Source organism: Hordeum vulgare, chromosome 3H, assembly GCF_904849725.1.
Source record: "Hordeum vulgare subsp. vulgare chromosome 3H, MorexV3_pseudomolecules_assembly, whole genome shotgun sequence".
NCBI lineage: Eukaryota > Viridiplantae > Streptophyta > Magnoliopsida > Poales > Poaceae > Hordeum > Hordeum vulgare.
Genome location: NC_058520.1, coordinates 2,329,592 through 2,355,374, shown reverse-complemented (window position 1 = coordinate 2,355,374; position 25,783 = coordinate 2,329,592). Strand labels below are relative to the sequence as shown.

Genomic DNA, 25,783 nt, shown 5'->3' with positions numbered 1-25,783 from the left:
ACCTCTAGCTGGTATTTTATTTTCCATATTTGGCACAACAATTTTATGCTCAAGACAAAAGCCCTTTGTTTGTTCAAAAATTTCATTCCAACCCGTGTTTCTCATATTCTCAACTTCCTTCGATGTAGTACCTATCAGCCCTACAACACGAACAATGTTTTAATCTTTCTTTTGCAAGCATGTTGATAAGTCATTAGTCTTCCCAAGAATTCTTATCATAAGGTGCATTATAAAAACAAACTCAAAGCTTTCCATTTTTCCCAATAAACCTGAAGCAGTGGTTTTCTGTGTTGCATTAGTGGCATCATCACTCAAATTCTCTAATACATGTAGGACAGGTTTCCACATGTGAACAAGACGACATAAGGTTTTATGATGAGATCCCCAATGAGTATCCCCTGGCCTTGCAAGATTAGTTTCTTGGTTCTTTCCTCTTCCTGTGAAGATATCTCCGGTCTCAATTTTGTTCACAATCTCATCATGGTGACTTTGCAGCAATTTATCTTTTCTATGACAAGAAGCATTAACTGTGTTGACAATCATGGTGGCATAATTAAAGAAGTCCAAGACAGAGGAACAACACTTGGCAACAGACACAACCACTAGCTGCAACTGATGGGCAAAACAATGGACATAGAAGGCATATGGGTTTTCATCTAATATGCGTCTTTGCAAGCCATGAAATTGTCCTCTCATATTTGATGCCCCATCGTAACCTTGACCTCTCACACTAGAGATGGATAAACCAAGAGATTTTAACATACCGTCCACGGCTATCCTCAGTGAAGCAGATGTCGTGTCTGGAACATGCTTGACACCAACAAATCTTTCTATCACCTGTCCCTCATTGTTGACATACCTACATAAAAGAAAAACAAAATTAGCATACTTTATAATTTTGATTCACTCAAGTAGAAGAAATGTAGATGTCGTAGCGGCTAACCTCAAAACCATGGCCATTTGTTCCTTAATAGATGCATCCCGTGCCTCATCAATAAGTACCGCAAACTTTTTATCCCCAATGTCATCAATAATAGCTTTGGTGGTAACTTCAGCACACGCTTTGCAAATCTGTTTTTGTATTGTTGGTGAGATCATTTGACGGTTTCCAGGAGCATTGTCAAGCAATTTTGCAACCTTTTCATCCTTCCCTTTATACCATTTCAGCATCTCAAGAAAATTACCTTGATTGTTTGAGCTACGAGACTCATCATGCCCACGAAAAGCAAGAGCTTGCAATAGAATTTTTTTTGCAATGCCTATCATAATTGTAACACGAGCTTTATATTCTTCCTCGTCCTTCTTGGTGGCAGCTGCGAACACATAATCCACACCTTGCCGCTGATTTCTAAAGGCGTCATAATATTTTCTAGCTTTATTGTGAGCACTATTCATATCCTTACCAACATGAAGATCACAAGCTTCAATTCCATTCTTCGAATAGCTAAAACCAACCTTCGTAAATGATTCTATACCAAAATTTTCTGCTCGTGGTTGTTTAAAGAGAAAACAGTGAAAACAAAATGCAGCGTCTTTTGCTACACTATATTCCAACCAATCATACCTTTTAAACCACTTATCCTGAAATCTCCGCATCTGGCTTCCAATTAATTTTGCAGGAAACTTATGACCAATTGGTTGGCATGCACCCATTACCAAATACTCTCTCCTAGCAGCATCTCTGATGTTTACATCTAGCTCCTCAATCGGTTTGCGAAGGCCCGGATCCGCCACGATGTCATCTGGATTAAGCTCAACACTAGCATTCTCTTCATCTATGCTATTGTTATCATGTTCTGGATTAATAACATTGTGAGGATCAGGATTATCTTGTACCGGTGGTTGAACTTTGCAGGATTGTACTAGCTTCTCCATGTCCAAAAATTGTCCCACTTTCATCGACATTTGTATCAGAATTTTCGGCAGCACTCTCACGAGGTTGGTTTGAATTGGCAAGTTGTGACAGTGACGGAAAATAGGACGACACCGGTCTTGCTGAACATGGCTTTGATCTTTTTTTCCCCTTCATCTTCTGTGTAAGCAGAACAAATTAAATTAGTAAAAATTCTGAAACAGCTAGCTAACTACATAATTGTAGTATGTACTTAGTAGTTAGTACTCTGTAGGCTGTAGCAGTTCTACGAACGTTTAAGAAGAGGCGGTCTCTTTGGTGGACGGTATAAACCAAATGTAGTCCGTAGACTGTAGGTTGTAGGCTTGTAGCAGTCTCTTTGGTTAACTGAACAAAAAGAGAAACTACCAACTAGAAGAGCAATCTGGAGGACTGAAAAAAAAAGAGAAACTAGAAGTCTAGAACTGCTACAGAGTACTACGGCGAGCGTTGGTGCGACCGCCAGCGGGCATGAAGAAATTACAAGACAAGCGCTGGTGCCTGGTGCTGATGACTTGATGAGCCAACGTAGAAAAAGAAACACAACCGGCAATGGCAAGCGCTGGTGCGACGGCGAGCGTGTCACGGGCGGGCGGCGGCCGTCGTGGGGCGGATCTCGGCGGCGTTGGGCACTGCCGCGCGCTGTGCCGCACTGGATGGGCGGCGACTCGGTGTGATAGAACGATGTGCGCGACGGTTCCGTGACTTGTGCCGATCGGAAGAGGAACGAGCGTGATCAGGGGCAAACCCTTTTTTTCGACCTAGCTAGCCCGATCGGGAGTCCGTTCTCCGTCGCTGCTTTGTTGGGCTTTCAGCTTTGCGTAGCCCGACTCAATTTTACCCAGGACACGGGCTAGACTGCATGTAGCTTAATATTTTTATGAAACATACAGAGCATAGAAAGGGACTACACGGGCCAAGACCCGGGCTGTAGCCCGGGCTGCCTTGGACGTAGTTCCGCCCCTGTAACACACGATGGCAGGTACAAAGACGGTAAGAGACTATGCATGATACTCCCTCCGTTTCTAAATATAAGTCTTTAAAGAAGTTTCATTAGTGAACTACATACGGATGTATATAGACATACTTTAAAGTATAGATTCACTCATTTTGTTCCGTATGTAGACTTCTAGTGAAATATCTTAAAAGATTTATATTTAAGAACGGAGGGAGTAGTATGCATGATAATTGAGGACCAAACAAGAAGAAATTACTAAGCGCGGCTGCATTCTACTATTATTACAAGAAGGCGCGGCGGGAAACACCCGTCGCGCGGAGGCATGCAGACTTATGCTGCAAAACCCCAAAATATATCGGTTCCCATGCATCTCATCTCATGCATGCATACACAAGCACAGTGCGATTACACAACAGTAATTAAAAGCAACACATAGCAGTTGCTGGCATGCATATATATATATGGAAGCTCGGCTATTATTCTTCACCGGGATAAGTCTGCATCGCTCTGTTTGGCATGCAGCGTGATTAATTGCATGCCTCAGCGGCGGCGGTGTCCGGAGGGCTCCTTCTGGGAGTTGAAGTAGACGACGGCGACGGGGAGGCCGAGCTCGTGGTTGCCGGCGAAGGCGCGGGTGTTGAAGTAGGCGCGGTCCTCCGGCGACGCCGCGTCCACGTAGGGGAAGCGCGTCTTCTGCTCGAACAGCACCAGCACGTACCGGTGGATCCCCACCGGCGGCCGCGGCCCCATGTACGGCACCACCACCTCACCTGCAAACGCTAACTTACATAAATATGTACGTAAATATATACTCCTATATACACACACTTGATCGGCCGTAATATATCCACCGTGCGGCAAAAAAAAAGAAAGCTAGCAGGTACGGTGTATCTGTACTGCATGCATGCAGGGATATACACGTGGGACGCTTCCCGGACGAACGCTTGGCGGCAGCCGTGCCGCCCGGCGGCGCGGCGCCGTTGCGGCGGCCATGCTTGCGTCAATGCTGGCAATGCATCGCACGCGTGGTGCACATAAGATTAGGAGGATATATAAGAGTAGAATCTTGGAGCACCGTCGTCGTTATCGTGGATATTTTATGCGCCGTATCCTCTTTTATGTGGTCATCGCAGGAAGCGGCCACCAAACAAGTTTGTTTTGTTACTTGGGCTTGGGTACATATGTAGGTGCATGCGGCCGGTCATCTAAGGCTGCGTTGGCATCGCGGTGTGTTAAGACACTCACTCCACTTTATTTATTCTTTTTTTTTTGTATTTCATTGCTTGTGTATCTCTTTTCTGCCTATCTTTATGTCTGTTTTTCCTACAAACGTACAATGAAATCAGCACGTAGAAACACAATTCAGCAACCACAAACTGGGATGGCATAATAAGTAAATGCCGGGCACGACGCACGGTGGAAGGCCTTAAAAGAATGAAATCCTGTGACATGCTGTTCATTTTATGTCATGTAAATGTTGTGGAGACATCAACTTAATTATAACTATTTATTTCCCATAGGAATATATCACTATGTACCAGTCTATTTTTGTTTTAAAATGGAAAGTATGGACTCGAGTAACTTTTTTTTTTGCAACAACTATTTTCTTAAATATATGACAAGGTTCACAAAATACTCTATTAGAACGAATGGGTTGTATTGTAAAAGGATGCGAGACCAGTTGACACACGGCGTCAGGCTTTGTGGTTGCTGAACTAATGTCATAATCTCGTTGGTGAAAAATTACCGGTTAAAATAGAAAGAAAAATAGATTAACCGGACGGTAGAAAGACGAAGAACTTGTTGGGAAAATCGAATTCTAACCGTCCATATCGCAATAAAGGCATGCGTGAGCAATCATAGTATGCATGTGCGCGTGTCAAAACCACTAGGTATCGACATAGAACGATAAATGGAAAACGACATGTTTGTGTATGGTCATGACATATATATATATAAGGGCATACGTAATGACATAAGCTATCTCTTATATGTGACGGTTGGGTCTTAGGTGAGATAGAGGATTTTACGTATGATCCAAAGACGTCCCGAGCATGAGAAGAACCTGGCACAATGACCAACATATTGGCAACATATGGTAGGTATGGAGTATGTGTTTGTATGTGTGTGCGATGTAGGGGTGGGTGGAGGTGGGTTTAGTTATATGTAAGTTATATATTCATCAAATGTGTTTTTACTATTGTAGTGCTTTGTCTATTAAATCATCAACATCCATAAGGTGTAAGCAGGCACTTAGGGTGAAGATTGCTAATAAGACCATTAATAGAGACATCAAAGTGTGGAAACATTACAATAATCACAGCTTATGTATATCATTGATTTACTCAAGTGAGAAAAAAAATCTAATTTGAGTAGCACTTTAATTCATGGTGTAAACAGACATGGTAGAGAATCTTGAAGAAATGAAAGAAGAGAGAAATCTTTAGCTCCCAATTAAAAGCCTTAACTAACATGATGCTAGATGCTAAGTGTGAAAACAACTATAACTCTACTCATCGAGATGTGTGGAGTGTGTCCCCAATGCTCAAATGTTTACTCATAAAGTGTTAAAACAACAATATTGGGAGAACTAGGTGCGGACCCCAGACATAAAATTGAATGGTGGCTAATGATTTAACTGAAAAGGAATAAGACCCCCCCCCCCCCACCCAACCCACCCCACCCCCAAAGTACAAAGTCACCAAATTAAAATTTGAAATAAAAATTTGGATATATCTACTATAACCAAAGATGTCCATCGGCAATACCATGAGGGGCGCGCGAGAATGATAATATAAGAGTGCAATTTACATATTAATGGTTAATTAAACTTACTGGGAGCACAATGCATTGAGAGTGCTATATATGAAATTAATTAACGATCCGTTAGTCGTAAATAACGTACTGACCTTTAGTTGCATCTGTTCCACCCGGTATGTTAACCACTATCCTGCAGACACAGATGAATAAAACGCACACGGTGACAGTGAGTAGAGTAGAAGTAGAACTCAGTTAATAAAAGAAACCTGATGATGATGCGCGCATGTATGCATGCATGGAGGTGCATGGAATTGACACTTGTTTAATCGTCAAGTGAGGTGCCAAATCATACATACCAGTGGAGGTACTCCCTCATGGTGGGCTCGCTGGGGCTAGGCGCGTCGGGATCCGTCATCACCTGCAGCATGTAGTACAAGTACATGGATGATGGATGGATCGATCACCAACCACGCATCCATTCCAGGCATGCAGGCAATCATAAATTAACAAGTCCCCATGCATATATATGAACAAATCCAGAGGTGGCGGCGGGACGCACGAGGGTGTAGAGGTCGTTGCGGCGGCCGGAGATGCGGACGAGCGGCTGGTCGGCGGCCAGGGAGGGCTTGACGTGGCAGCCGTTGCTGAGGTCCCTGGCGCCGTAGGCCACCGCCATGGCCACCGACGGCACGAACATGTCCACCACCTCGCCGATCACCCGCCCCACCACCAGCGGATCCACGCAACGGGACATGTCGCCGTTATATATGTTTCCTCTCCTCCTCCTTCTCCGACGATCGAGACCTGGAAATATGACGCCTGCCGGCGTGTATATAGCGGCGGATTGACTGAGGGTTTTGTCACGGGGGTTGGGACTTGCATTTGGGCCACCCTACCCTACCCTCCTCTCTTGCCTTGGCGCCATGCGTGCATGCAGCCGGCCTATGCATACGTACGTATCGCTCGCTGATGCGTGCATGGATCATCCATGCACGGCTCAGGCGACACGTCGCCGGGACACGGCCGGCCTCTGGAAGGAGCGGCGTGCCACGTGTGCCGTGATGATCTGGGTGCGCGCTGCCAGCAGCTGCATGCGTGTGCGCATGCAATGCAGCGGGCCAGTTAGTTGTTTACCGTCACTCGCCTAGCCAGGTGCATGCGCTTCCTTGTTCTCGGTTTTCTTTTTAATACACATGTAAAGAGAGTAAGCCGACATCTTATCTTGAGATTAACGAAGAAGTACTCGGGAGGGACAGTCACGGCCGCCGAAGAAGAACTGGATGCACGATGCTTGGATTGATGTCGACCTGCCTTCGGATTCACCACAACTGGAGGAGGAGGCGGTCACAGAGGAGGTGGAGGCGGAGGACGCAGATCCGGTGCTTGCGGGCTTCAGCATGGCCGACACCGTGACAAAGATCGTGGTGGTTAAGGCGGAGGAGACGGCGGAGTAGCAGACCATCCTCGACTTCATTCGGTAAAAAGTAAAGATGAACCCCAACTACCACTAATAAGAAAGTTTATGGTGAAGTTGGAGACAGAGGTGAAGGCAGGTTTCATGAAGTTTGACCATGTTTATAAAAAACAATATAAATTTTTTATAATAACAAATACTCTATCCGTTACAAAAAATTTGTCTTAAATTTGTCTAGATATGATTGTATCTAGTCACGTTTTAGTATTTAGATACATTTATTTTTAAATAAAGCTAAGACAAAAATTTTGAGACGAAGGAAGTATATACGATGTGAAGATATATTCAATAATAAACCTAATGATCTTAATTGGTGTTAGAGATGTTAATAAAAATTATATAAACTTGGTCATAGATTAAAACATGATTTAAGAAAAATAAATAAAGAAGGTAATAAATGAGCATGATAACTACGCAAATTGCATGGCCGGATCTGCGTCCTCCGCCATACAGGAGGTGTAAGCAAAGGACGCAGATCTGAGGCCTACCTGCGGGCTTTAACATGGCCGACACCATGACAGAGATCGAGGTGGCTCAAGCGGAGGAGGCGGCGGAGTAGCAGGCCATCCTCAACTTCATCCGATCGGAGGCGAAGGTGGACGCCAACTACCACTAATAAGAAAGTTTATGGTCAAGTTGGAGACACAAGTGAACGCGGATTTCGTAAATTTTGACCATGTTTATAAAAAAACTTTATGAACATTTTATAATAACAAATATATATGATGTGAATATATATTCGATAATAAACCCAATGATCTTAATTGGTGTTGGAGATGTTAACAAAAATTATATAAACTTGATCATAGATTAAAAGATGATTTTAAGAAAAAACTAATATGTAGTAAATAAATAAAGAGGGTAATAAATGAGCATGATAAGTACGCAAATTGCATGATCGGATCTGCGTCCTCTGCCATAGAGGAGGTGGAGGCGGAGGACGCAGATCCCATGCCCGCGGGCTTCAGTATGCATGGCCGGAGACTAAGGTGACTCAACCGAAGGAGGCGGCGGAGTAGCATGCCATCCTAGACTTCATTCAGTCGGAGGCGGAGATGAAAGCCAACTATCACTAATAAGAAAGTTTATGGTCAAGTTGAAGACAGCGGTGAAGGCGGATTTCATGAAGTTTGACCATGTTTATAAAAAACAATATGAACATTTTATAATAACGAATATATATGATATGGAGATATATTCAATAATGAACCTAATTATTTTAATTGGTGTTAGATATGTTAATAAAAATTATATAAACATGATCATAGATTAAAAGATGATTTAGGAAAATATGTGTCACACAACGAAAGGAAGTATATTTCAGATTGATCATCTAGAGCCACACTTCTCATATGGTGTGTGTGTGTGTGCATAGTTAATCCAAATTGTCGTTTTAATATATACTCCCTCCGTTCCTAAATATAAGTCTTTGTAAAGATTTCACTAGTGGACTATATACAGACGTATATAGACATACTTTAGAGTGTGCATTCAATCATTTTGCTTCGTATGTAGACATCTAGTGAAATTGCTTAAAAGACTTATATTTAGAAATGGAGGGAGTATATAGTAGGTAGATAGATAAGATTTCAAGGGCTGTGCCCACTGCCTCATCATTAGAGTCGAGATGTAGGGATATGAGACAAAACCATAAACTCAGAGGAAAATTTGAACCGTAGTAAATCTGTCTCAAATGAGTACTTACATGCATATTGCAGCAACACCAACAAACACGTGGTACCGTTATAGAGCTAATAACTAACAAACAGTTTTTATTAAAATAGTCTTCCCTCCAGCTTTATTTATAAAGTAAAGCAAACCACCACAAACGCGATGCAACCAAGACACGACACAACCGATCGAGTGTAGCAGCAATCTCCAATATGCATGTTAACTTGTCATGATCTCATCTAGCGAATTCCGTGCTCAGCGCGACTTTCTTCTCAAGGCTGAAAACCCCGGTGGTTGTGTCGCTCTCAGACGACATGGAGCTCCCCACATCCGTGACTGTGAGGCTGTGATACTCACACACCAGCGGCTGTTTCACTTGATCTGCGAGCTGCCGGAGCTCCTCCGCAACGTGCCTCATCGTCGGCCTCCTGCTCCCTGGCATGACTAAGCATCGAGTCGCCAGCTCTGTGGCCTGAAGGGCCAATCCCATGCTAGCATCATCGACTATTTCCCTGTCAAAGAGCTGTTGGAGCGTGCCATCCTCCATAGATTCCTGAACCATCACCGTCAGGCTCTTCCGGAGTTTTGACAGCGGCTTCTTCCCGGTAAGGAGCTCCAGAAGGAGGACCCCAAAGCTGTAGACGTCGTTCTTCTGGGTGAGCTGGTACTCAAAAATGTACTCCGGATCAACATAGCCCGCCGTGCCTCTGGCCACCACCTGGGTCTTCTCATCGATGGTGGAGCAGCCAAAGTCGGACACCTTGGCGACCCAGCCGTCGGTGAGCAGGACGTTGGCGGGCTTCACGTCGCCGTGGAGTATCGGATGCGCCAACGAGTGTAGGTACGCTAGCGCTGCGGCGGCCTGCGCGGCGATCCTCAGACGGATCCCCAGGGTGGCGCGACACAGGGTCGGCTGGCTGTGCAGTAGCTCCTGCAGGGTTTTGTTCTGCACGTACTCGTAGATCAGGATGGGCACCTCGAACTGCAGGCAGCAACCCAGGAGCTTGACGATGTTGGGATGGTCGACGCGGCAGAGTATCACCAGCTCCTGCACGAAATCCTTCGTCCTGCTCTCGTCCACCTCCATGCATCTCTTCACGGCCACATGTGTGTCCTTGCCGTCGACATCGAGGACCGCCTTGTACACGGTGCCCTGCCCTCCTTCCCCGATGATGTTCGCCTTGTCGAACCCGTTTGTTGCCGCCTCGATCTCTCCTCTGGCGTAGACAGTGAACCCAATGTTACGCTCTACTCTCATAATTTCTGACAGTATCTGCCCCCCGTGCTGCTGATAGTATTCATCACTCTGCCTGATCAGCGCTTGTCTCTTGATACTCCTTTTGTGACGGATAATTTCTACTGCAAGGATGCAGACCAGGCCAACCAGAACAACGCCAAAAGCTCCTGAAGAGTATATACCAAGGTTAGTCATCATTTCTCATTTGGGGCAAAACAGAACATGTGTTTATTTAGTAAAAGATGGAATTAATTGGCACTAGGAATCTTAAATGAAATTATACACAATGTCGATATATCATGTGCTTAGATTGTACTAGCAAATTAAAGAGGTTGTGCGTTGCAACGGGAAAGAATATCGCACTCCTCTGGCCCAATAACCATGGCTCAAGATCTCAATTTATCCATTTAATTAATCTCAACACATGACATCCCATATGTGTTGTCACCTATCCTCCTTTTCACCCTCGCTAACGTGGCCTCAGTACTCACACAATCACGACACAATTAGATGCTATTAATCTTAAGACGTCTCTCTCGACATAAGATGACAAATCTGCTTTTTCTCTCTTGAGGTTTTCACGAGGTGTTCATGTGTGGCAATAGATGGTTTCTTTCGGCTCCTATCATGGTTTTAGCGAAGAATTTATTTTTAATCTGGATCGACACCGGTATGAAAGAAAGACGGATCCTATACTACTAATTAATTTGCACCATAAATTATATTATCAAAATAGTTAACATGTAAAATAACATTATATTCATATCATGCACATTTTCTAATCAAATTTCATATATAATATGTTAAATTTGAAGTTAGAGTTTAATAGATATGGTATTTTTTAAAATTATTTGATCTGCACTGCGGATTGATTAAACCCAAATATAAGGGGGTTTACTGGAAAAGAAAAATTCTGACTTAAAATTGGATTGCGGTTGATTATCAAAAACATCAGAGAATTTTCTACAAAAGCAAAAAAACCCAACTTAAAGCTGAAGTGTGGGTTGATTATCAGAACTATGTGGGATTTTTTGTAAAACAGCATGATAAAATAAACTATTTTCTTTATTAATAGTTATATATAGATGTACTCTCAAAAAAGTAATAGTTATAGATAGTAGACATACGTCAGAGATGTGTACGTACCAATACCGAGTTTTTCTCCACGATCAAGTGTGTGGTTTTTCTCGCATATCCCATTTTGGGCGTTGCCTTTGGTATGCTTGGGGCAAGTACAGTTGAATCCACCAGGCATATTTTCGCATGTTCCAGATACAGAGCAAGGGTATTTTGGCAGTTCTGTGCACTCGTCAATATCTGCCACCAAAGATCATATTTTCAGGGAATCAATGATCAAATATTCTACTCCCTCCGTTCCTAAACATAAGTCTTTCTAGAGTTTTCACTAATGAACTACATACGGATGTATATAGACATACTTTAGATTATAGATTCACTCATTTTGCTTCGTATGTAGACACCTAATGAAATATCTTAAAAGATTTATATTTAGGTACGGAGGGAGTACATTTAAATGTATTGCCCTGACCAACCTATTTCTCAGCATACAAGCATATCAACTAAGCATGCAAGATAATCCCTCCGTTCCTAAATATAAGACATTCTAGAGATTGCACTAAACTACATACGGATGTACACAGACATATTTTAGAGTATAGATTCATTTATTTTGCTCCGTATATAGTTTTCTAGTGGAATCCCTAAAAGGTCTTATATTTTGGAACGGAGAGAGTACATACGGAGTACATGACAAAAGATTGGCCCCATTAATTACGCAATCAGTAATGCTGCACGTACGAACAACTTACAGGGTTTTACAAAGTGGGTTAATTTTTTAGATTGTGATTGATCAATAGGAGAGGGAGGCGGCCCACCCCACTGAAAATCAGGGGCGGCAAGTTTGTGATTGATCATTAGATGAATAGATCGTGTAAAATCCTGTATTTTTTTATAGGTTTAGCATTTTTGTTATGCAACAGTGCACAGGAAAAAGTTCACTACAACATGCAAACATGTAAGATAAGTTACTATATTATGCTCTTTAAAATAAATAAATATGTTTCATCAACTATACAATAATCAAACACAATAAATCCTATATTTTTTCAGTTTTAATTCTCGTATTATTACTCCGAACATTGAACCAAATTTCATTAAAATATACTCCCTCGGATCCAAAAAAAAAAAAGTGCCGCGGCTTTGAACTAAGTTTGGTTCAACTTTAGTTTAGACACTTATTTTAAATCGAAGGGAATGTTATTATTTAAAAAAAAGAAGTTCTACGCATCAATGAATCGGTCGATGCATGGAGGCATCTTTCGATGGTTTATGAATAGATTGAGAATAGCAATGCCGTATAGGAGTATATTATAATTATATTTACAGATACTAGTGTTTTTGAGTTGGTACACACCTTTGCATCCATCTTGCAGGTAAGGATTGCCGCCGTAGCCCATGGAGCACTTGCAGAAGTAGCCGGGTCCGTTGAGCGAGTCGACGCACTCGCTGTGGTCGCTGACGCAGGCGTAGGACGAGGAATTCTTGCGCGCCGCGTCGCATGTCTCCTTTCCGACAACCCAGTCCACCGCCAGCGGCGCCTCTCCGCCGTAGGTGCTTTTGAACCCCGGCGAGGTGGCGTAGGTGGTCTGGAAGGTGAAGTTGGAGGCGTCCATGAGCACGGCGTAGTTGCAGGGGCTGACGTCGTGGATCTCCGTGGTGTCAAAGCCGGAGTCGAACCGCACCCGGTAGTACTGGAGCCCCTTGGGGATGGCGGTCTGGCAGCACCCTATCCCGGAGCAGGAGCCGTTGCTGAGGGCGGAGCTCACGTCGCCGCCGCCGCCGCCTCCCCGCCGGCACATGGCCACGCAGCCGCTGGCGTACTTGTTGGCGCGCGTGCCCAGGATGTACGCCAGCGCTTGGCAGCCGATGACGGTGAACTTGTTGGTGTCGGCGATCCTGTAGGGCGTGCCCCTGAAGTTGAGCTGCCAAGGGTCGGCGTCCATGCCGTGCGAGGTGGCGTTGTAGCAGTAGCTGGAGATATGGTTCTGCATCTGGGCCTGACCTTGCTGCAGCGAAACGCGGACGACCTCCACGTTGCCCAAAAATGGCCGCCCATTAATCCCGGTCTCGTTGCAGGTCAGGTTGAAGCCGGGCATGGCGCAGTTGGCGTCGTCAGGCGAATGGACGATGCCGAACGGGTAAGGGATTTCCACGTCGCCGCATTTCCTCTGGCAGCTGCTGCTCGGCGATGCTGCTCCAACTCGAAGCAGCGCTGCCGCCACGGCGAGCCATGCTGCCAGTGCCAGTAGAGAAGCAGCTGCTGATGTGTGGGACGGCATGGAGGAGTGCTACGCCGCTGGTGGCATGCTCGGGGTACAAGTTGAGATGTTTGTTTCTTTAATACTCCAGCCGAGCACCGACGACCGACGACCCATAACGACTTGGAAAGCTTGTAAAAAAAAATTGTATCGTTGGAAGCTTGCAATTAGGCGGGAACTGTTTGCAATCATTCAACCGATCGTTGTAGTAGATGTCTACGAATCATGAAATACTAGTGATCATACTGTACAAGAAAGTGTGCTCCGTGGGTCTACTCCCAGCTGCACCCGCCATGTAAGTACGTGACTGCTTTGGGGTGTGCTGTCAAGTCATGCAAAGCAAGGTAGTGTTGAAAATTTCAATCAGGGTACGGTTGGGAGTTGGGACAGGGAGGTATCCACGAACGAGAGATAAAATACGATGAAGAGATAAAACATAGATGAAAAGATAGTATATTTGATGTTTTGATTATGTGTTGTTTTAATCGGTCATCATCTTCAATATATATAAGAGGCGCTGTATATCCAAAAACGAGAGATAAAATATGATGAAGAGATAAAGAAGTTTTCAAATATGGTACATACTTTGAGCCAATAGATAATGATGAAAATCTAAAGAAGAAGAGGCTATTGGGTTATATGCTCATCAAATGCAAAGTATGATTAGAATATACTTCCTCTATTTTTAAATATAAATATTTTTAGAAATTTCATTAAGGAAATACAAACGAACAAAATGAATGAATCTATATTCTATAATATGTTTATATACATCCGTATAAAATATTTTAATAAAAAAATTAAAAGAACTATATTTAAGAACGAATGTGGCGATGAGAATGATGCCATGCCTCAGGTCAGTCAGGCCCCACGCGCAAGATGCTTCTAGATCATTATTGACCATGCATCGCATGCAAACTCCTCGTTTCAATTTTGTCCTCATCACCATGCATGAAAACGTACAGGCTAGCAATTTAAGAGAGTGCCTCCACACGCACACGCCTCCTTTTATGGAACAATAATGCTAGACTTACTTAAAAGTCTACGAAGTCTTACGTACTAACTCTTCTTTTTTCTTAATTTAATACTGACCCTCTAATTTTCAAGATGGGTGGGCCTAATCCTTCATCTAATTCAATCAAACATAGCCAAATCAGTCCGGTCCGTAAACATATGTAAATCTTTACGTAAGTATAGCATTATTGACTGTCAAAAACGACAAACTTACTTGCCGTCAAAATTGCTAAACTTGCGGACCGGCTGTCAAAATTGCTAAACTCTACGCCTACAACAATGACAAAATTGCTAAAATTGGGGACTATCAAAATTGCCACAAATTAAAGCTACGGACCTACTCGTCCTCTTAATTACCTTTGGGGCTTTTTACACTGTTCTGACTCTTTTAACAATTTGTGTCACAAACTGAACTTGATTTAAAAGTATTTCGCGATCTGACCCTTTTAGAAACGCCACCGTCCGTGACATTGCTGCTGCACGTAAAATCGCAGTCTATTTTCGCGTTTTTGCTGCACATTCAAACGCCGAACTAGCTCGCATTGCAGACCATATGGCAACACCTGGGTATTTGACGTTTCTATCCACGCTGGAAATGCCATGAGGGTTGGCGTTGCTGAAGTAGAGATTGTCAGCAAGCATGTTAGGACCACGAGGCGCTGAGGCAGAAGCAGCAACGTCATGGGGGTTGGCGTTGCTGGAGTAGATATTGTCACTAGTTTAAAAAGTTGACCTGACAAGGAAGAGACAAGAGCCAAGATTACAAAATCAAGGTCAGCAACGCTAAACCACATGGCGTTTCTAGCCACGGTAGAAACGTCAAAAACCTGACGTTTTCATATGGTCTGCAATGCGATCTACTTCGGCGTTTCTACGTAGAGCAGCAACGCAAGCTACCTCGGCGTTTCCATGTGGAGCATAAACGTCACGGTCTCTGACGTTGTCAAAAGGATCAGATCGTAAAATACTTTCATGTCGAGTTCACTTTGTGACAAAGATTAAAAAAAGTCATAACGATGATTTTATCCTTCCTTTGATCCTTGTGATTTCCAACCAGATGATGTCAGAACAGTGATTAAATATATTTGCACCGAGGACCGACGACCCATGACGACTTGGAAGCTTGCAAAAAAAAATTGTATCGTTGGAAGCTTGCAATTAGGCGGGAACTGTTTGCAATCATTCAACCGATTGTTGTAGATGTCTACGAATCATAAAGAGTGATCATACTGTACAAGATAGTGTGCTCCGTGGGTCTACTCCCAGCTGCACCCGCCATGTAAGTATGTGACTGCTTTCGGGTGTGCTGTCAAGTCATGCAAAGCAAGGTGTTGAAAATTTCAATCAGGGTACGGTTGGGACTTGGCACAGGCAGGTATCAAGAACGAGAGATAAAATGCCATGAAGAGATAAAACGTAAATGAAAAAATAGTATATTTGATGTTTTGATTGTGTGTTGTTTCAATCGGTCATCATCTTCAATATATATAAGAGGCGTTAGACTTTTCGTACAAGCAAATGATTCATCTAGGCTTTCCTTACAAGAAAATTACAGCAAATCATGTTCTAGTCTAATTCGGCTTCAACCCAAATCTAGTCCGATCTTCTGTCTTGCTCCTTGCATAGGCCGTGGAATCTACATATGACCTCTGATGGAGACAATCCAAACACCAATTTTGTGTGCCTTGACGAGGCCAACAATCCGTATGTTGATCACTTTCCCAAATAAAGCCATCTCAAATACTCCACGAGGTCATTTTTAACTTTGAATCAGCCTCGATCATGTAACGGACTGGACTGCCCGAGTGTTGTCGTGTCCCTGTAGGCCGTGTACTACCTCAGATGATATATAGACGACCATATAGGTCAGTCTTTACCTTCTGGTTGAATCACTCGGATTTAGAGCCTTTTAGTCGGTCGAGTGAAATTTTTCACTCGGACAGCAATTTTTCCACTCGGAATTCATGTGTCTGAACTCCTTGACCGAAGTTCCACTCGTATTCGGAAAATTTTCACTCGGTCATCAAGCCTTCACTCGGATAGATATATTTTCACTCGGATGATAAGCTTTTCACTCGGATTTCCTGAATGAAAACATAACCTGAACCTGTTTCACCTCTGCAGGTTCCATACGACCTTGGATTTGGACAATTCATATATCAAAATCGACCAATTCCACGGGACGAAGACAATCCATGTAGAGCATTCCTTTATCCGAGGTTGTCTTGATGCCGTAATCGACCAAAAAGGCACTCAGAACATTCAATCATGACAATCCAAGTGTAATTATATACTCATATTTTAAAATATGTCTATATACATCCGATATGAAGTATTTTAGAAAAAAATTAAAAAAATTATATTTAGGAACGAAGGAAGTACATGTGACGATTAGAATGATGCCATGCCTCTGGTCAGGCTCCACACGCAAGATGCCTCTAGATCATTATTGACCATGCATCACATGCAAACTACTCGTTTCAATTTTGTCCTCATCACCATGCATGAAAACGTACAGGCTAGCAATTTAAGAGAGTGCCCCCCACACGCACACGTTTCCTTTTATGGACTGACTGTCAAAAACGGCAAACTTACTTGCCGTCAAAATTGCTAAACTTGCGGACTGGCTGTTAAAATTGCTAGTAAGCTCTACGCCTACAACAATGACAAAATTGCTAAACTTGCGGACTAGCAAAATTGCCACAAATTAAAGCTACGGACCTACTTGTCCTCTTCCCTTTGGTCCCTGTGATTTCCAAACAGATGTTGCCAGATAAATCCGTAAGGCCGCGTTTGGATTCAGTGTATCGTAATACGGAGTTGTTTAACTTACATGTGTATTATACTGGTCAGCAATGATTTCCGTCCGGACGGGAAATGAAATCGACGGACAGAGGTCCGTATATTTTACAGGTGTATTTCTAAAAATACGCTATTCCAAACAGGGCCTCAATATATTTGTAGCGTTGCTCCTGTAATGCAATGCACTGATGCAAGGCCAGCATAGCAAAGGACGATAGGTATGGTTCAATGGATTCTGCTTGCTACACCACCAAGGCCACCGGCCAGAAATGGAGGTTTCCCTGAACGCGTGTGCAAGGAGGGTAATTTGCTTCCGGGTGTGCTGTCATGTCATGCAATCAGGGTACGGTTGGGAGTTGGGACGGGAGGCATCCATCAACCAAGGCAAACCTGGCCAAACGGGTCGTGCCTGGCGGGCCGGCCCAGCTGCCCGCGTGCCAGGCATGACTCGGGCCCGGCCCGGCACAGGCTAATCGTGCCCGGGCCTGGCACGAGCACGTCCTGGGCCGTGCCCGGGCCGCCACCCCAGCCCGCGTGCTGGCACGACACGACACGATTATCAGGCCGTGGGAGGGGGGAGCGGGCCAGCGGGAGCACGTCACGGGCTGAGCGGGATTTGGGGCGGGCGGGCGAGCGGCGGGAAAAAGGCTGGCGAGCGGCTGGACGCGACTCGCGAGCGGGATTTGGGGTGGGCGTGCGGCGGGAAAAAGACTAGCGAGCGGGAAAAGGGGCAGGGGGAGCGAATTCGGGCGAGAGAGGGCGGGACCGGCGGGCGGGAGCAGTCATGGGCCTACCGTGGAGCGAATTCGGGCGAGGGAGGAGCAGTCGCGGGAGAGGGGCGAGACCGGCGGGCCTGGCCATGTCGTGGGCCTACCGTGCCGCGGGCCGGCACGGCACGACCCGTATGTTAATCGGGCCAGGGCGGGCCGGGCCGCGCCTGGCACGATTATGACGGGCCGGGCCGTGCCGTGCCGGGCCGGCCCGTTTGGCCAGGTATAAACCAAGGTGCCACGCAATGGGAGAAATGCATGCCACAACCCACAAATGATCGATATCATTCATCATCCATGCATGCTCTTCTCCTAGCTAGCTACGTGGTGCCCGCCATTGACTGCGTGTCTGCTACCTAGCGTGAGTCTCCGGCCGGCGGGGACGCGGGCGACGACCTGTCAACCGCAGTCGTCCCGGCCCTGACTTGCGTGGTCAAGCTGACTTGTCACGCACGGCCGCGCCTTGGAACGACATGCAAAGTCCAGTCACCATCGTGTCCCGTCTCCAGTTTCAAGTCTACTCAAGTGGACGAACCAATCTGTGATTGTGATTGTGGTTGTGGTTGGATAATTGGAGAGACAATGTTATCCTCAATCTATTATAATTTAAATTTAAATCCTCGTATTATTCTTAAATTTATTATAGTATTTTCGGCGATGCGCATCTCAGCGTGTAATCTTGTTTTAATTAGTCTGTCTATTGTTTTTCCTTTTAATCACGCATGCACGTTTACTTTGTACTCCCTCCGTTTTTAAATATAAGTCTTTTAAGCGATTTCATTAAGGATCTACATACAGAGCAAAATGATTGAATCTATACTTTAAAGTATGTCTATATACATCCGTACGTAGTCCACTAATAAAATCTCTACAAAGACTTATATTTAGGAACGGAGGGAGTATAACCGTGTGCATGACGCGTTGGATAAGCGCATGCAGCATGTTCCTTGCATTTAGGATCGAGCATAGTGGGGTTCGTTTGGCGTGAGTCTCGGTCAAGGCGTTGGCCTGATCGTGTGTGTAGGCATATATGCCGTTCAGCTGATCTCTGAAGAATAACAGAAAAACGCCAGAAAAGACGTGTATCTTTGCGTCGCAAAACCATCAGAGTTTGACCTATTCTTGGTGTCTCGAGAGAAACCACCATTGCTAGCTGAGAGAGAAGCCTTGATCCTGACAGCGCATTCAGTGAGAGGAGATGTTTTCGTAAATCTCAGTCTCTCGAAGATGATCATAGGAATAGGTATACGTATGCGCGTTCATAAGGTTGAGTGTATGCGCGTTTATATAAGTGTGTGCGTCTGTACTATATTAAAAATAGTTATTTAAGTGCGAGGAACTAGAGAGACAATCAGATAGCAATCAACAATTTTTTTGACACTGTTTTGTTGGGGAGCTATTTGCTCCCTTCATAGGTTCTACACTCCATTAATTTACTTCCTTATAAATTTACCTTACTTGTTTACAGTTTATTTATCATTAGTTGTTTTTTTTGCATTAGAAAATAAAAAAAAACTGAAGTACTGAAATTTTAGAATGCTAGTCATAACAACTTCATGGACACACAAAGCAAAGAAATGCTAACTTGTGAAGTTTTCAAATATGGTACATACTTTGAGCCAATAGATAATGATGAAAATCTAAAGAAGAAGAGGCTATTGGGTTGTATGCTCGTCGAATGCTAAGTGTGATTGGAATATACATGATAAACTTTATGATTCAGGTGATGAGAATGATGCCATGCCTCTGCCTCTACCTCTACCTCCATCCCAGCCTCTTGCAGTCCTTCCTCCCCTCTACCCTCTCTTCGGCCACGCCTTTCCTCCCTAACCCCCCCCCCCCCCCCATATTCGGGCTTCCTTAAAAATAATCAGCTTCACAAAAAAGGGGTGTTCTCCGCTTCTGTCTTGAGCTTCTCCTTCGAGAACTCTCACTGCTGCCTCCTCCGATGATTCCACCTTTTCATGGGCTTCGTTCCTCCTTTTCCTAAAAAGGGGTGTTCTCCGCTTCCTTATAACCTTGCCCTAACTCCCTTCCACCGTACCCCGGTCGACTGCATTTGCTCTCGCTTTCATCAGTTCCTTCCTTCCTCTGCTCGCACCCACCCCTGTCTTGACGCACGTGTTAGATCGGCCATGCAGGAAAACATGGAACCCAAGATGAGATTGCCTAGCTAGGGAAGACTTCTGAGGGATAGCTCAAATCAATATGTGGATATGAAAGACAACATGGGACGTTATTTCAAATCATACCTACTGTTTGGACACGAACGATTACCAAGATGATCCGGCTTGTACGGACGAGAGGACGCACAGGGCCGGGCGAGAAAAAATGGGCCACACCAATCAGAGGTCACTGTAGCCGAGCGTTTTGAATATATTTTTAAATTTTCAGAAAACTGAACATACATATATACTTGAAAAAGCTAAACCGATTTTTTTTAAAATTGCAAATTAAAATTCACAACCATTAACAATTTATCGAAAATGTCAAGACTTATTCCAGTTTGTCAACATTTTGAAAATGGTGAACATTTTTTTTAAAACATGAAAATAAAATAAAACATGAACTAATTTTGAAAAACATGATTAAAATTAAAATTTCGAGTTGTTACCAAAAATAGTGAATCAATTTTCAAGTCCGAAGAACAATCTTCTAATCTAAAACAATTTATTAAAACATGAAGAAATTTAAATAACTGAAAAAAATTGAAATTCGAAACATTTTTTATTTTCTTTGAACGATTATTAAAAATCATGAGTGAACAGTATTTTGAAATGCAAAGAAAATTTTAAAACATGAACAAATTGTAAAATAACTAAAACAGAACTTGAAGTCCAATAATTTTTTGCAGAAGTGGATACTTTTTGAAATAGCAAACAATTTTGTGAACTCCTATTTTTTTAAATGAATCTATGAAAACATAGAAAAAAGAACAAAAAGGAAAAGAAGAATAAGTGAATAAATAGAAGAAAACCACTGAGGGGGGGGGGGGGGGTGTTAGTGTAAAACACGGAAACAAAAAAACCATGGAAGAAGAACGAAAAAGAGAAAGGAAACAATATAGCGAATTACCAGCTGGCTTTGAAGTTTGCTGGGAAGCTACCAGCGACGGCTTTCATGTTTGCTCCGAAGCTACCAGGAGGCAACTAATTAACTACTGGTTCTGATCTCTACATCAAGCATTTGAAATACTTCTACAGTTGATCAGCGGGATAGGCTAGACGCTGCTGTTTTTGTGACACTGGTATTTATATGCTAAATCGCAAAAAAAGAAAAGAAAAAAGACATTTGTATGCCAACCCTTTACCATTTGAACTAGCAAAGCTCATACCCACTTTATTTTTAGGCATATAAGTATGGTAACGTTTGTGTGCGGTGCGCTGGCGGGATGCCCGGGTCGGTCGTGCTGGCGCTTTGATGAAAATAGCCACCAGGGAGGCAACATGTATGCCTTTATCCTTCCCCAAACGCATGCATCCACTCCTTCCTCGCGACCATCATCTTCATTGCGACTTTCACACCAAAAAAGTTTCCCGGATAGCAAACTTCATGGATCCAGGCTGGCCTCAGCTCCTGTCTCATGTGTCGTTCGTGCGCCCCTCGTGACAATGCTTCCGTGTCGTTTCCATGGCCACGCTCTTTGCCATGGCCATGCGCAACGGAACCGAGCACCACATGCTACGATCAGCAGCCAAGCGGTGCGATCATCGATAGCCAAAGCTGCGACCAGAGTAGCTCTTAGTTTTGTGGCCGGCGGAGCTATTACGGGGGGGAGGACCAACATCGGTGTTGTAAGTTGTGACCATACAACACAAACTACCACCAGCATGTTGCGGAGCTAGAACCAACCGTGGAAAATGTTACAACTGTCATTTAGTTTTGCCGGAACCAGCTAGGTGGGGGCTTCAATCGACGCGTGAGGGAAGTTGCAACGAGCGACGCAAAATGCTACAACCGGTACCCCAGATAGCTTCAACCGGCAACATAAAGAGTTTCAAAAGAAAGACGAACATGATGGTCGTCGGCGCACTCCCGCAACAAAAGCCGCAACTGGTGGCCCGGAAAGCTACAACCGCTGGCGGGAAAGCTTCAACCGAAAACACAAAGTAGCTAGTCGCTGGGCCATCGAGCACAAAAAAGTTGTATCCACTGAATTGGGAAGCATCAACTATTGAATTGAAAAGCATCGCCCCGCTTTATAAAAAGCTTCAACCCGCGAGTACATAACAAAAAAGCTGCAATCATTGGCATGAAAAGCTTCAACCCTATTTTTGAAAAGCTTCAACCATTTTTTTATGTATCCGACTACCGCGATGGCTTTATTGTGGAGCTGCAACAGTGATAAAACCGACTGACCGACTACTGGATAGCTTTTGTCGGAGATGTGTCCGTCGACGATGAACGGCGTTGCTACAAGTTGGACCGGGCGTCACTCCGTTCGCCGAAACTGCGACCTTTGTCAATAGGAGCTGCTTGCGGCCGAGCCAACGAGAACCACGACTAATTGAGGGCAGACCACGTTGGGAACAAGCGACTCTAACGTCAGAAAGGAATGTCAATGGTGACAGACACGCGCTGCATTTCCCTGAAAGCTCTGATCGGGAGGAAGAAGAAAGAGTTAGGGGTTGAGGTGCAGATCGGATGGACCCGATAAACCGCATCGGACGGTTGGGGTGCGACCGGCCGAAACTTTCGGCCGGTGCCGCGGTGCTAGGTGTGGCCTATAAGCATTGTGGCCTTCCTGAAGCCGAAGAAATACAGTGTCTATTGGTGTTGTTTATGGGGCGAATAGCCTGAACAAGCCCGATGCGATCCTTGTGAAGTCTCCCCCTTGTTTGCAGGCACGCCTTCGCCTAGGTTTACTAGCACGGATGCACTCACCGGACCCGTTTCCAGCTGACCAAGATCATCTGGATCCTCTTCGTCCACTAGCTCGCACATCAGCATCATATCCCCGTCGTCTCCTTCCTCGGCGATGAGCGTCTGTTGCTTCGGTGCTTCCTCGCAGTCAGCCTTGAAGTGACCTAGGAGGCCACACTTATGACATCTCACTTTTCTGATGTCAAACTTCCTCCTCGGTGGTGCAAACGCATCCTCGTCACCCGAGCCGGCGAAGTTCTTTCTCGCTGAGCGCTGCTTCCCCTTCCCCTTTTTCTTGCTGCTGCTCGTGGATCCGCCCTACTGTTCTTTTGACAGGGTAATCCATTGCGCCTTTGTCAGTATCAGGTGCTCACTCGCCTTCGCATCATTGAAACTGAGACAAATTCTCTCATCATGAGCCTTGAAACTTCCGACGAGATCCTCGACCGTGAGAGTCTTTAGATTGAGACATTGCTCGGTCGATGTGATGATCTGGATGTAGGGTGCCGGCGCGGCGCGCAAAAATCGCCAGACGATTGCAACTTCTTCTAGGGTTGAACCATAGCCACGTATGCCATTGACGAGGGTCGAGAGACGGGAGGCAAACTGATCAACCGCCTCGCTTTCCTCCATCTTCAGGCACTCACAGCTTCTCATCAGGGATTGAAGGTGTGCTTCCTTGACACGGTCATGACCTTGGTGCAGGATCTTGATGGTCTCCCATGCCTCTACATCAAGCATTTGAAACAATGTTGATCAGCGCGATAGTCTAGGCGCTGCTGTTTTTGCGACACTGATATTTGTATGCTAAATCGCAAGTAAAGAATAGAAAAAAGACATTTGTATGCCAACCATTTACCATTTGAAGTAGCAAAGCTCATACCCACTTTGTTTTTAGGCATATAAGCATGGGTAAGCGTTCGCGTGCGGTGCGCTGGCGGAACGCTCGGGTCGGTCACTTCGTCATGCTGGCGCTTTAAATGAAAGTAGCCACGAAGGCAACATGTACACCTTTATCCTTTCCCAAAACGCCCACATCCTTCTTCCTCGCGAATTTAACACCAACAAATTTTCCCAGACAACAAACTCCTTGGATCCAGACCGGCCTCAGCTCCTGCCTCATGTGTCGTTCGTGCGCCCTTCGGGGCCACTCTGTCGTGCTGTTTCCTGTTGGGTAACGTAGCATAAATTCAAATTTTTTCCTACGCATGTTCAGATCTTCCTATGGAGAGACCAGCAACGAGAGAGGGGTAAGAGCATCTTCATACCTTTGAAGATCGCTAAGCGGAAGCGTTGCTAGAACGCGGTTGATGGAGTCGTACTCGCAGCGATTCCGATCTAGTGCCGAACAACGGCACATCCGCGTTCAACACACGTGCAGCCCGGTGACGTCTCCCGCACCTTGATCCAGCAAGGAGGAGGGAGAGGTTGGGGAAGAAGACCAGCAACACGACGGCGTGGTGTTGGTGGAGAGACGAGGTCTCCCGGCAGGGCTTCGCCAAGCGCCGGCAGAGAGGAGGAGGAAGAAGTGCAGGGCTGCGCCGAGGGAGAGGGAAAACCGTGTCCTCCAAAGGCCAAAAGTGCCCACTATATATAGGGGAAGGGGAGAGGGGGTGCCACCCCTAGGGTTCCCACCCTAGGGGGTGCGGCAGCCCTCCCAGATGGAGGGTGTGGCGGCCAGGGCAAGGAGGAGGGGTGGCGCACCCCTCTGGTGGGCCTAAGGCCCACCTAAGTTAGGGTTCCCCCCCTTCCCCCTTTTTCTGGTGCACATGGGCTGGGTGGGGGGCGCACCAGCCCACTTAGGGGCTGGTTCCCAACCCCACTTAGCCCATCTAGCCTCCCGGGGTCGTCACCCCCCTTCGGTGGTCCCCCGGGACCACCTCCGGTGGTCCCGGTGGTCCTGGTACGTTACCGGTGATGCCCGAAACACTTCCGGTGTCCGAAACCATCCGTCCTATATATCAATCTTTACCTCCGGACCATTCCGGAGCTCCTCATGACGTCCGGGATCTCATCTGGGACTCCGAACAAATTTCGATAACCTCGTACAACAATTCCCTATAACCCTAGCGTCATCGAACCTTAAGTGTGTAGACCCTACGGGTTCGGGAGACAGGCAGACATGACCGAGACACCTCTCTGGCCAATAACCATCAGCGGGGTCTGGATACCCATGGTGGCTCCCACTAGCTCCACGATGATCTCATCGGATGAACCACGATGTCAAGGATTCAATCAATCCCGTATACGATTCCCTTTGTCTGTCGGTATAGAACTTGCCCGAGATTCGATCGTCGGTATACCTATACCTTGTTCAATCTCGTTACCGGTAAGTCTCTTTACTCGTTCCGTAGCACGTCATCGTGTGACTAACTCCTTAGTCACATTGAGCTCATGATGATGTTCTACCGAGTGGGCCCAGAGATACCTCTCCGTCACACGGAGTGACAAATCCCGATCTCGATTCGTGCCAACCCAACAGACACTTTCGGAGGTACCCGTAGTGCACCTTTATAGTCACCCAGTTACGTTGTGACGTTTGATACACCCAAAGCACTCCTACGGTATCCGGGAGTTGCACAATCTCACGGTCGAAGGAAAAGATACTTGACATTAGAAAAGCATTAGCATACGAACAATACGATCTAGTGCTAGGCTTAAGATTGGGTCTTGTCCACCACATCATTCTCCCAATGATGTGATCCCGTTATCAATGACATCTAATGCCCATGATCAGGAAACCATGATCATCTATTGACTAACGAGTTAGCCAACTAGAGGCTTGCTAGGGACACATTGTGATCTATTCATTCACACATGTATTATTGTTTCCTGTTAATACAATTATAGCATGAACGATAGACGATTATCATGAACAAGGAAATATGATAATAACCATTTTATTATTGCCTCTAGGGCATATTTCCAACAGTCTCCCACTTGCACTAGAGTCAATAATCTAGTTACATTGTGATGTATCGAACACCCATAGCATCATGGTGTTG

General features: G+C 45.1%; 2 protein-coding genes across 2 annotated transcripts; both read right to left on the bottom strand.

Moving 5' to 3' along the window:
- Window positions 1-3,079: 3,079 nt before the first annotated feature.
- On the bottom strand, window positions 3,080-6,470 carry LOC123439113 (protein MOTHER of FT and TFL1 homolog 2-like). Its single transcript, XM_045115861.1, has 4 exons — window positions 6,169-6,470; window positions 5,966-6,027; window positions 5,759-5,799; window positions 3,080-3,619 (listed from the first exon to the last, which is right to left on the bottom strand). Exons 1-4 carry the CDS (start codon window positions 6,361-6,363, stop codon window positions 3,390-3,392), a joined length of 528 nt encoding a protein of 175 aa, XP_044971796.1. The 5' UTR covers window positions 6,364-6,470; the 3' UTR covers window positions 3,080-3,389.
- Window positions 6,471-8,739: 2,269 nt separating this feature from the next.
- Window positions 8,740-13,397, bottom strand: LOC123439112 (wall-associated receptor kinase 2-like). The gene is made up of 3 exons (XM_045115860.1): window positions 12,426-13,397; window positions 11,138-11,308; window positions 8,740-10,158 (listed from the first exon to the last, which is right to left on the bottom strand). Exons 1-3 carry the CDS (start codon window positions 13,348-13,350, stop codon window positions 8,990-8,992), a joined length of 2,265 nt encoding a protein of 754 aa, XP_044971795.1. The 5' UTR covers window positions 13,351-13,397; the 3' UTR covers window positions 8,740-8,989.
- Between the last annotated feature and the right edge of the window lie 12,386 nt (window positions 13,398-25,783).